Raw genomic sequence first — 12,096 nt, 5'->3', positions numbered from 1 at the left:
AACAAAATTTGTGTGGCAAAATATTAAAAGAGCTAACTTCTTCACTTGATTATGATAAGTTATACCTTCTGGTCACGTATAGGTTGTATATGGAACAAGTTCCAGAATTTTTTACCTGATGAGTTTAGCAGAAAAAGCTTCAATAGCAATAATAGAAATAATAACTACAGAGATCATTAACCTGACAAAACTGTTTGTACATAATTAGTCTATCCAATTCAGTAGCCAATATTATAACTATAGAAATAGAGATCATTAACCTAATCAGTACTTTCTTTTTACCCAGTTTCAGTTACAATCTCTCTAGTGCATAGCAATACAAGGAGTAAGAAAAAGATGGTCATACCGTCATACCATATTTCGCAATATCTACTCATGCATCCACTCCCAAAAGCTACTAAATAAAAAGATAGTGAAACTATATATATAATGGTAAGTTCTGGTAAAAGTATAAAATCTTTCTTCAAACATAGTTCTTGAATCTTGACTCTCATTTTTGTAGTTCAAGCTACAAGGGCTAACCTCAGTATACAGTTTTTCTAGAATGACAAGGACATTTCGATGATAGGCTCTCTCAGCATCAACCTATCAAATGGGAGAACAAATGAGAAAGGAAACACAAGGCTCTCTCAATTTTCAACACATAGGCCATAATGGTTAAGCAGCAGAATTAGCTGGAATAAACTTAACGGAAACACTATTAACACATTGGCGTTCATCAGTGGGTGTCTTGAACCCCTCTCCTTTGAAAACATGACCCAAATGGCCACCACATGCTGCACAAGTTATCTCAGTCCTCCTCCCATATGGGTCTGGCTGAAAGTGGTTTATTCAATCAATGTTAGCAAAGGAAAAAAAAAGAGAGATGAATATCCAAATATTGAATAAGAAAAAGAACTCACTGAGCGATTGATGGCACCAAGTAAACCCTCAAAGAAAGCAGGCTGGTGGACGAAATTGTGATCCATATTCTTTAAGTTGTACTCATTGTAAAATTATGGAATTTGAAATTGGCACGAGTGAACACAACTCCGTTCAACTAACCAGCAAGTGTACTGGGTCGTCCAAGTAATAAACCTTACGTGAGTAAGGGTCGATCCCACAGAGATTGTTGGTATGAAGCAAGCTATGGTCACCTTGTAAATCTCAGTTAGGCAGCTTAAATTGGTTTATGGTTTCGAAAATTAATAATAAGAAGAAATAATAAAAGGGATAGAAATACTTATGCAGATTCATTGGTGGGAATTTCAGATAAGCATATGGAGATACTGTATGGCTCAAGGACGCCTGCTCTCCTACTGCTTCAACTCAATCCTTCTTACTCCTTTCCATGGCAAGCTGTGTATAGGGGTTCACCGTTCGACGATGGCTACTTTCAATCCTCTCGGGAAAATGGTCCTCTGCGGCTGTCACTCGCATGGCTAATCGTCTGGAGGCATCACCTGGCCGAAGGCTACATCCCATCCTCGCAGTGAAAACTACGCTCACGCGCTCTGTCACAGCACGGCTAATCACTGGTTGGTTCCCGCGCCTACTGGAATAGAATCCCTTGATTCTTTTGCGTTTGTCATCACGCCCAGCACTTGCAAGTCTGAAGCACGTCACAGTCATTCATTACCGGAATCCTACTCGGAATACCACAGACAAGGTTAGACTTTCCGGACTCTCATGAATGCCGCCATCTATCTAGCTTATACCACGAAGATTCTGTTGGGGAATCTAAGAGATACACATTCAAGCTCTGTTGCATGTAGAACGGAAGTGGTTGTCAATCACGTGCGTTCATAAGTGAGAATGATAATGAGCGTCACATAATCATCACATTCATCATGTTCTTGGGTACGAATGAATATCTTGGAATAAGAATAAGATAGAATTGAATGAAAGAAAATAGAATTGCATTAATACTTGAGGTACAGCAGAGCTCCACACCCTTAATCTATGGTGTGCAGAAACTCCACCATTGAAAATACATAAGTGAAAGGTTCAGGCATGGCCGAATGGCCAGCCCCCATGTGGTCACAAGACCGAATGATCAAAGACCTCTAATACAATAGTTAAATGTTCTATTTATAATAAACTAGCTCCTAGGGTTTACATGAGTAAGTAATTGATGCATAAATCTACTTCCGGGGCCCACTTGGTGTATGCTTGGGCTGAGCTTGATCAATCCACGAGCTGAGGCTTTTCTTGGAGTTGAACTCCAAGTTATGACGTGTTTTGGGCGTTCAACTCCGGATCATGACGTTTTTCTGGCGTTTAACTCCAGACAGCAGTATGTACTTGGCGTTCAACGCCAAGTTACGTCGTCAATTTCCGAATAAAGTATGGACTATTATATATTGCTGGAAAGCCCTGGATGTCTACTTTCCAAAGCCGTTAAGAGCGCGCCAATTGGAGTTCTGTAGCTCCAGAAAATCCATTTCGAGTGCAGGGAGGTCAGATTCCAACAGCATCAGCAGTCCTTTTGTCAGCCTTTCTCAGAGTTTTGCTCAAATCCCTCAATTTCAGCCAGAATTTACCTGAAATCACAGAAAAACACACAAACTCATAGTAAAGTCCAGAAATGTGAATTTAACATAAAAACTAATGAAAACATCCCTAAAAGTAGCTTAAACTTACTAAAAACTACCTAAAAACAATGCCAAAAAGCGTATAAATTATCCGCTCATCACAACACCAAACTTAAATTGTTGCTTGTCCCCAAGCAACTGAAAATCAAATAGGATAAAAAGAAGAGAATATACTATAAATCTCAAAATATCAATGAATATTAATTATAATCAGATGAGCGGGACTTGTAGGTTTTTGCTTCTGAACAGTTTTGGCATCTCACTTTTTCCTTTGATGTTTAGAATGATTGGCTTCTCTAGGAACTTAGAATTTCGGATAGTGTTATTGATTCTCCTAGTTAAGTATGTTGATTCTTGAACACAGCTACTTATGAGTCTTGGTCGTGGCCCTAAGCACTTTGTTTTCCAGTATTACCACCGGATACATAAATGCCACAGACACATAACTGGGTGAACCTTTTCAGATTGTGACTCAGCTTTGCTAGAGTCCCCAGTTAGTGGTGTCCAGAGCTCTTAAGCACACTCTTTTGCCTTGGATCACGACTTTAACCACTCAGTCTCAAGCCTTTCACTTGGACCTTCATGACACAAGCACATGGTTAGGGACAGCTTGATTTAGCCGCTTAGGCCTGGATTTTATTTCCTTGGGCCCTCCTATCCATTGATGCTCAAAGCCTTGGATCCTTTTTACCTTTGCCTTTTGGTTTTAAGGGCTCGTGGCTTTTTCTATTGCTCTTTTTTTTTTCACTGCTTTTTCTTGCTTCAAGAATTAATTTCATGATTTTTCAGATCATCAATAACATTTCTCTTTGTTCATCATTGTTTCAAGAGCCAACAGTTTTAACATTCATAAACAACAAGATCAAAAGACATATGCACTGTTCAAGCATTCATTCAGAAAATAAAAAGTATTGTCACCACATCAATATAATTAAATTAAATTCAAGAGCTATTTTCGAAATTTATGTACTTCTTGTTCTTTTGAATTAAAACATTTTTCATTTAAGAGAAGTGAAGGATTAATGGATTTTATTCATAGCTTTAAGACATAGTTACTACATACTAATGATCATGAAATAAAGACACAAAACATAGATAAACACAACATTAAAAACCGAAAAACAGAAAGAAATAAAGAACAAGGAATGAGTCCACCTCTAGTGGCGTCTTCTTCTTGAAGGACCAATGATGTTCTTGAGCTCTTCTATGTCCCTTCCTTGCCTTTGTTGCTCCTCCCTCATTGCTCTTTGGTCTTCTCTTATTTCTTGGAGAATGATGGAGTGCTCATGATGTTCCACCCTTAATTGTTGCACATTGTGGCTCAAACCTTCTGTGGAAGTGTTGAGTTGCTCCCAATAATTGTTTGGAAGAAAGTGCATCCCTTGAGGCATCTCAGGGATTTCTTGATAATGAGCTTCCTCATGCACCTCTTGAGAACCGTGAGGGGCATCTCTTGCTTGCTCCATCCTCTTCTTGGTGATGGGCTTATCCTCCTCAATGGAGATGTCTCCTTCTATGATAACTCCAGCTGAGTAACATAGATGGCAAATAAGGTGAGGAAAAGCTAGCCGTGCCATAGGTGAAGGCTTGTCGGCTATTTTGTAGATTTCATTGGAGATGACCTCATGAACTTCTACTTCCTCTCCAATCATGATGCCATGAATCATGATGGCCCGATCCACAGTAACTTCAGATCGGTTTCTAGTAGGAATGATAGAGCGTTGAATGAACTCCAACCATCCTCTAGCTATAGGCTTGAGGTCCAGTCTTCTTAGTTGGACTGGCTTGCCTTTGGAGTCTCTCTTCCATTGAGCTCCTTCCACACAAATGTCCATAAGGACTTGGTCCAACCTTTGATCAAAGTTGACCCTTCTAGTGTAGGGGCGTTCATCACCTTGCATCATGGGCAAGTGGAATGCCAACCTTACATTTTCCGGACTGAAATCCAAGTATTTCCCCCGAACCATTGTGAGATAATTCTTTGGACTCGGGTTCATACCTTGATCATGGTTCCTAGTGATCCATGCATTGGCATAGAACTCTTGAACCATTAAGATTCCGACTTGTTGTATGGGGTTGGTTAAGACTTCCCAACCTCTTCTTCGGACTTCATGTCGGATCTCCGGATACTCATTTTTCTTGAGCTTGAAAGGGACCTCAGGGATCACTTTCTTCTTTGCCACAACATCATAGAAGTGGTCTTGATGGCTCTTGGAGATGAATCTTTCCGTCTTCCATGACTCGGAGGTGGAAGCTTTTGTCTTTCCTTTTCCTTTTCTAGAGGATACTCCGGCCTTAGGTGCCATTGGTAATGGAAAAACAAAAAAAAGCTTATGCTTTTACCACGCCAAACTTAAAATATTGCTCGCCCTCGAGCAATAAAAGAAAGAAGAGAAGAAGAAGAAGAAGAAAATATGGTAGAGAGGGAGAGGGGTAGGTTCAGCTTAGGTGAAGAAGAAGGGGTTTGTATTGTGTGAAAATGAAGTAGAAGGGAATGGTATTTATAGGGAGAGGGAGGAGGTATGTTCGGCCATTTGGGTGGGAATGGGAGGGAAATTGGTTTGAATTTTTGAAGGTAGGTGGGGTTTATGGGGAAGAGTGGATGGATGTGAGTGGTGAATGGGGTAATTGGGAAGAGGAATTGAGGTGATTGGTGAAAGGTGTTGGGAAGTGTGACATGGGGAAGAGTGAATTTGGATTAGGAGAGTGTGATTAGGATTAAAAGGTAAGGTGGGAATATGTTAGGTGGGGATCCTGTGGGGTCCACAGATCCTGAGGTGATTCTGTGGGGTCCACAGATCCTGAGGTGTCAAGGAATTCCATCCCTGCACCAAATAGGCATGTAGAATGCCTTCGTGCATCATTCTGGCGTTTAGACGCCCATTGGTGCACGTTCTGGGCATTCAACGCCCATGTAAAGCATGTTTCTGGCGTTGAATGCCAGTTTCATGCTTGTTACTGGCGTTCAGCGCCAGCTCTTCCTCTCTGGGCACATTCCTGGCGTTCAGCGCCAGAATGTTGCTTGTTTCTGGCGTTCAGCACCAGAATGGTGCTCTGTTCTGGCGTTGAACGCTGGCCAGGTGCACCTTACTGGCGTTAAACGCCAGCCTGTGCGTCCTCCAGGGTGAAAATTTTTTTCTTCTGCTGTTTTTGATTCTGTTTTTAATTTTTATGATTTTTTTGTGACTCCTCATGATCATGTACCTAATAAAACATAAAATAACAATAAAATAAAAATTAGATAAATAAAATTGGGTTGCCTCCCAACAAGCGCTTCTTTAATGTCAATAGCTTGACAGTGGCTCTTATGGAGCCACAAGGTGATCAGGTCAATGTTGTATAGTTGTCCACACCAAACTTAGAGTTTGGATATGGGATCTTAACACCAAACTTAGAGTTTGGTTGTGGCCTCACAACACCAAACTTAGTGTTTGACTGTGGGGGCTCTTCTTGACTCTGAACTGAGAGAAGCTCTTCATGCTTACTCTCTTTTGTCACAGAGGGATGGCCATGTGCCTTAAACCCAAGGTAGTCCCCATTCAATTGAAGGACTAATTCACCTCTGTTGACATCTATCACAGCTCCTGCTGTGGCTAGGAAAGGTCTTCCAAGGATGATGCAATCATCCTCTTCCTTCCTAGTGTCTAAGATTATGAAATCAGCAGGGATGTAAAGGCCTTCAACCTTTACTAGCACGTCCTCTACTATTCCATAGGCTTGTCTCAATGACTTGTCTGCCAGTTGTAATGAGAACAAGGCAGGTTGTACCTCAATGATCCCCAGCTTCTCCATTACAGAGAGTGGCATTAGATTTATCCCTGACCCCAGATCACACAGAGGTTTTTCAAAGATCATGGTGCCTATGGTACAAGGTATTAAGAACTTGCCAGGATCTTGTTTCTTTTGAGGTAGAATTTTCTGAATCCATGTATCCAGTTCATTAATGAGCAAGGGAGGTTCACTTCCCCAAGTCTCATTACCAAATAACTTGGCATTCAGCTTCATGATAGCTCCTAAGTATTGAGCAACTTGCTCTCCAGTTACATCTTCATCCTCTTCAGAGGATGAATAGTCTTCAGAGCTCATGAATGGCAGAAGGAGATTCAATGGAATCTCTATGGTCTCTGTATGAGCCTCAGATTCCTTTGGATCCTTAATAGGAAACTCCTTCTTGCTTGAGGGACGTCCCAGGAGGTCTTCCTCACTAGGATTTTCATCCTCCTCCTCCCTTGTGCATTCGGCCATATTGATTATGTCAATGGCTTTGCACTTTCCTTTTGGATTCTCTTCTGTATTGCTTGGGAGAATACTGGGAGGAGTTTCAATGACTTTCTTACTCAGCTGGCCCACTTGTGCCTCCAGATTTCTAATGGAGGATCTTGTTTCACTCATGAAACTGAAAGTGGCCTTTGACATATCAGAGACTATATTAGCTAGATTAGAAGTATTTTGTTCAGAATTCTCTGTCTGTTGCTGAGAAGATGATGGATATGGCTTACTATTGTTCAGCCTGTTGCGTCCACCATTGTTAAAACCTTGTTGAGGCTTTTGTTGATCCTTCCATGAGAAATTTGGATGATTTCTCCATGATGAGTTATAGGTATTTCCATAAGGTTTACCCATGTAATTAACCTCTGCCATGGCAGGGTTTTCAGGATCATAAGCTTCTTCAGAAGCTGCCTCTCTAGTACTGTTGGATGCATGTTGCCATCCATTCAGATTTTGAGAGATCATGTTGACTTGTTGAGTCAACACCTTGTTCTGAGCCAATATGGCATTCAGAGTATCAATTTCAAGAACTCCTTTCTTCTGAGGTATCCCATTGTTCACGGAATTCCTCTCAGAGGTGTACATGAACTGGTTATTTGCAACCATGTCAATGAGTTCTTGAGCCTCTTCAGGCGTTTTCTTCAGGTGAATAAATCCACCTGCAGAATGGTCCAATGACATTTTCGAAAATTCAGATAGACCATAATAGAATATATCTAATATGGTCCATTCTAAAAACATATCAGATGGACATCTTTTGGTCAGCTGCTTGTATCTTTCCCAAGCTTCATAGAGGGATTCACCATCTTTTTGTTTGAAGGTTTGAACATCCACTCTCAGCTTGCTCAGCTTTTGAGGAGGAAAGAATTTATCCAAGAAGGCAGTGACCAGCTTATCCCATGAGTCCAGGCTATCCTTGGGTTGTGAATCCAACCATACTCTAGCTCTGTCTCTTACAGCAAAAGGGAAAAGCATGAGTCTGTAGACTTCAGGATCAACCCCATTCGTCTTTACAGTCTCACAGATCTGCAAGAACTCAGTTAAAAACTGATAAGGATCTTCAGATGAAAGTCCATAAAACTTGCAGTTTTGTTGCATTAATGCAACTAGCTGAGGTTTCAGCTCAAAGTTATTGGCTCCAATGGCAGGAATGGAGATGCTTCTTCCATCAAACTTGGACGTTGGCTTTGTGAAGTCACCAAGCATTCTCCTTGCATTATTATTATTTTTGGCTGCCATCTCCTTCTCTTGTTCAAAAATTTCTGAAAGGTTGTTTCTGGATTGTTGTAATTTAGCTTCTCTTAATTTTCTCTTCAGAGTCCTTTCAGGTTCTGGATCAATTTCAACAAGAGTGCCTTTATCCTTGTTCCTGCTCATATGAAAGAGAAGAAAATAAGAAAAGAAGAGGAATCCTCTATGTCACAGTATAGAGATTCCTTTATGTTAGTAGAAAAAGAAGGGGTAGAAGAATGAAGAAGGAGATTCGGATTTTTTGGATGAAGAGAGGTGGAGAGAAGTGTTAGTAATTAAATAATTAAATAGAAGAAGAAAAGAGAAAGAGAATTTCAAAAATAATTTTAAAAAGGGGTTAGTGATTTTCGAAAATTAGAGATAAAATGTAATTAAAATTAAAACATGAAACAATTAGTTAATTAAAAAGAAATTTTGAAAAAGGGATGAGATATTTTCGAAAATTAGAGAGGGAAAAGTAGTTAGGTGGTTTTGAAAAACAAACAAGAAGTTAGTTAGTTGATTGAAAAAGATTTGAAATCAAAATTGAAAAAGATAAGAAGATAGTAAGTTAGATAAGATATATTTTTTTTTTGAAATCAAATTTTGAAAAAGATAAAATTTTTGAAAAAGATCAAAATAAAAGATAAAAAGATTTAATTCAAAAATTTTGAAATTATTTACTTCACTAACAAGAAACTACAAGATAAGATTCTAAAACTTAAAGATTGAACCTTTCTTAACAAGAAAGTAACAAACTTCAAATTTTTGAACCAATCACATTAATTATTAGTGAATTTTCGAAAATATGATGTAAAGATAAGGAAAAGATTTTGAAAATAATTTGAAAAATGTTTTTGAAATTTTCGAAAAATAGAAAAAATGAAAAAGATATGATTTTTGAAAAAGATTTTGAAAAGATAAGATTTTTAAAATTGAAATTTTGACTTGACTTGTAAGAAACAACTAATTTTGAAAATTTTTGACCAAGTCAACCCAAAATTTCGAAAATTTGGAGGGAAATAAGGAAAAGATATTTTTTTTTATTTTTGAATTTTTAAAGATGAGAGAGAAAAACAACAAAAATACTCAATGCATGAAATTTTGAGATCAAAACAATGAATGCATGCAAGAATGCTATGAATGTCAAGATGAACACCAAGAACACTTTGAAGATCATGATGAACATCAAGAACATATTTTTGAAAAATTTTTGATGCAAAGAAAACATGCAAGACACCAAACTTAGAAATCTTTAATGCATGGAAAATATGAATGCAAAAATGCACATGAAAAACAACAAACAACACAAAACAAGAAAACATCAAGATCAAACAAGAGGACTTATCAAGAACAACTTGAAGATCATGAAGAACACTATGAATGCATGGGATTTTCGAAAAAATGCAAGAAAAAATTTTAAAGCATGCAATTGACACCAAACTTAAAAATTGACTCAATACTCAAACAAGAAACACAAAATATTTTTGATTTTTATGATTTTCTAATTTTTTTGGATTTTTATTAATTTTTTTCGAAAATAGAGTTTGGAAAAACGAAAAATAAAAGAAAAATTTTGAAAAAGATTTTTGAAAAGAAAATTACCTAATCTGAGCAACAAGATGAACCGTCAGTTGTCCATACTCGAACAATCCCCGGCAACGGCGCCAAAAACTTGGTGGACGAAATTATGATCCATATTCTTTAAGTTGTACTCATTGTAAAATTATGGAATTTGAAATTGGCACGAGTGAACACAACTCCGTTCAACTAACCAGCAAGTGTACTGGGTCGTCCAAGTAATAAACCTTACGTGAGTAAGGGTCGATCCCACAGAGATTGTTGGTATGAAGCAAGCTATGGTCACCTTGTAAATCTCAGTTAGGCAGCTTAAATTGGTTTATGGTTTCGAAAATTAATAATAAGAAGAAATAATAAAAGGGATAGAAATACTTATGCAGATTCATTGGTGGGAATTTCAGATAAGCATATGGAGATACTGTATGGCTCAAGGACGCCTGCTCTCCTACTGCTTCAACTCAATCCTTCTTACTCCTTTCCATGGCAAGCTGTGTATAGGGGTTCACCGTTCGACGATGGCTACTTTCAATCCTCTCGGGAAAATGGTCCTCTGCGGCTGTCACTCGCATGGCTAATCGTCTGGAGGCATCACCTGGCCGAAGGCTACATCCCATCCTCGCAGTGAAAACTACGCTCACGCGCTCTGTCACAGCACGGCTAATCACTGGTTGGTTCCCGCGCCTACTGGAATAGAATCCCTTGATTCTTTTGCGTTTGTCATCACGCCCAGCACTTGCAAGTCTGAAGCACGTCACAGTCATTCATTACCGGAATCCTACTCGGAATACCACAGACAAGGTTAGACTTTCCGGACTCTCATGAATGCCGCCATCTATCTAGCTTATACCACGAAGATTCTGTTGGGGAATCTAAGAGATACACATTCAAGCTCTGTTGCATGTAGAACGGAAGTGGTTGTCAATCACGTGCGTTCATAAGTGAGAATGATAATGAGCGTCACATAATCATCACATTCATCATGTTCTTGGGTACGAATGAATATCTTGGAATAAGAATAATATAGAATTGAATGAAAGAAAATAGAATTGCATTAATACTTGAGGTACAGCAGAGCTCCACACCCTTAATCTATGGTGTGCAGAAACTCCACCATTGAAAATACATAAGTGAAAGATTCAGGCATGGCCGAATGGCCAGCCCCCATGTGGTCACAAGACCGAATGATCAAAGACCTCTAATACAATAGTTAAATGTTCTATTTATAATAAACTAGCTCCTAGGGTTTACATGAGTAAGTAATTGATGCATAAATCTACTTCCGGGGCCCACTTGGTGTATGCTTGGGCTGAGCTTGATCAATCCACGAGCTGAGGCTTTTCTTGGAGTTGAACTCCAAGTTATGACGTGTTTTGGGCGTTCAACTCCGGATCATGACGTTTTTCTGGCGTTTAACTCCAGACAGCAGTATGTACTTGGCGTTCAACGCCAAGTTACGTCGTCAATTTCCGAATAAAGTATGGACTATTATATATTGCTGGAAAGCCCTGGAAGTCTAATTTCCAACGCCGTTAAGAGCGCGCCAATTGGAGTTCTGTAGCTCCAGAAAATCCATTTCGAGTGCAGGGAGGTCAGATTCCAACAGCATCAGCAGTCCTTTTGTCAGCCTTTCTCAGAGTTTTGCTCAAATCCCTCAATTTCAGCCAGAATTTACCTGAAATCACAGAAAAACACACAAACTCATAGTAAAGTCCAGAAATGTGAATTTAACATAAAAACTAATGAAAACATCCCTAAAAGTAGCTTAAACTTACTAAAAACTACCTAAAAACAATGCCAAAAAGCGTATAAATTATCCGCTCATCACAGGCCAACCATAACCAGAGTCAAATTTAGTGGAAGACTTGTAAAGAGGAGTTGCATACCCAGCACAGTTGTAAACTCCTTCTTCATAGAACTTGTTATATTCCCAGTACCCTTCAATCTCCATAAGTTCTCATTGCAGTCACATATTCTTAAATCTTAACTCAACTCACTTTATAACCAATTTCATGTCTTAAAAGGAACTTCTTAGATTGTGTTTAAATCCAGATATATATTTGCCAAAAACTACCAATGATTTTAAGAAATGGCACTAAAATAACTCAAAACAATGAGAACAGACCACTTAGAATTTAGAAACATGTAAGATTACAGCTCTTGAATCAAATTCCTTCCTATCAAGTTCTATAATGATCAGAATTTGAAACTAATCGACACTAACTTCTGAAACTAAAATAACTGTTATAATAGATGCTAGTCTAATAGATATAGTGCAGCAAATTGTCAAAATATGAAACAAACTAACTTCTGATTTCTATCTAACTTGACAGTTACAACATATTAACCAACTCACAAATTCTCCAACCCAAAGCAAACTGAAAGTACCTCCTCATTGTCACCCTCAAGATCTGAATGTGGCTCAGTAACACTACAAGCAATTCCT

The 12,096-nt window shown here is 38.7% G+C and overlaps 1 protein-coding gene across 1 annotated transcript; it reads right to left on the bottom strand.

The window, feature by feature from the left end:
- Nucleotides 1-657: 657 nt before the first annotated feature.
- LOC130957194 (peptide methionine sulfoxide reductase B5-like) lies at nucleotides 658-11,601 on the bottom strand. The gene is made up of 3 exons (XM_057884060.1): nucleotides 11,479-11,601; nucleotides 903-944; nucleotides 658-816 (listed from the first exon to the last, which is right to left on the bottom strand). Exons 1-3 carry the CDS (start codon nucleotides 11,599-11,601, stop codon nucleotides 658-660), a joined length of 324 nt encoding a protein of 107 aa, XP_057740043.1.
- Between the last annotated feature and the right edge of the window lie 495 nt (nucleotides 11,602-12,096).

The sequence above is a fragment of the Arachis stenosperma genome, chromosome 10 (assembly GCF_014773155.1).
Source record: "Arachis stenosperma cultivar V10309 chromosome 10, arast.V10309.gnm1.PFL2, whole genome shotgun sequence".
In the NCBI taxonomy this organism is placed as follows: domain Eukaryota; kingdom Viridiplantae; phylum Streptophyta; class Magnoliopsida; order Fabales; family Fabaceae; genus Arachis; species Arachis stenosperma.
Note: the sequence above shows the minus strand (reverse complement) of the source record. Positions and strands in the feature narration are given on the sequence as shown.

Coding starts and splice junctions, on each gene's coding strand:
- LOC130957194 (XM_057884060.1), bottom strand. CDS start 11,601: ATGGAGATTGAAGGGTACTGGGAATATAACAAGTTCTATGAAGAAGGA. Junction 945..11,478: donor ACTCTGGTTATGGTTGGCCT/GTGATGAGCGGA, acceptor TTCGTCCACCAG/CCTGCTTTCTTTGAGGGTTT. Junction 817..902: donor TTGGTGCCATCAATCGCTCA/GTGAGTTCTTTT, acceptor AACCACTTTCAG/CCAGACCCATATGGGAGGAG.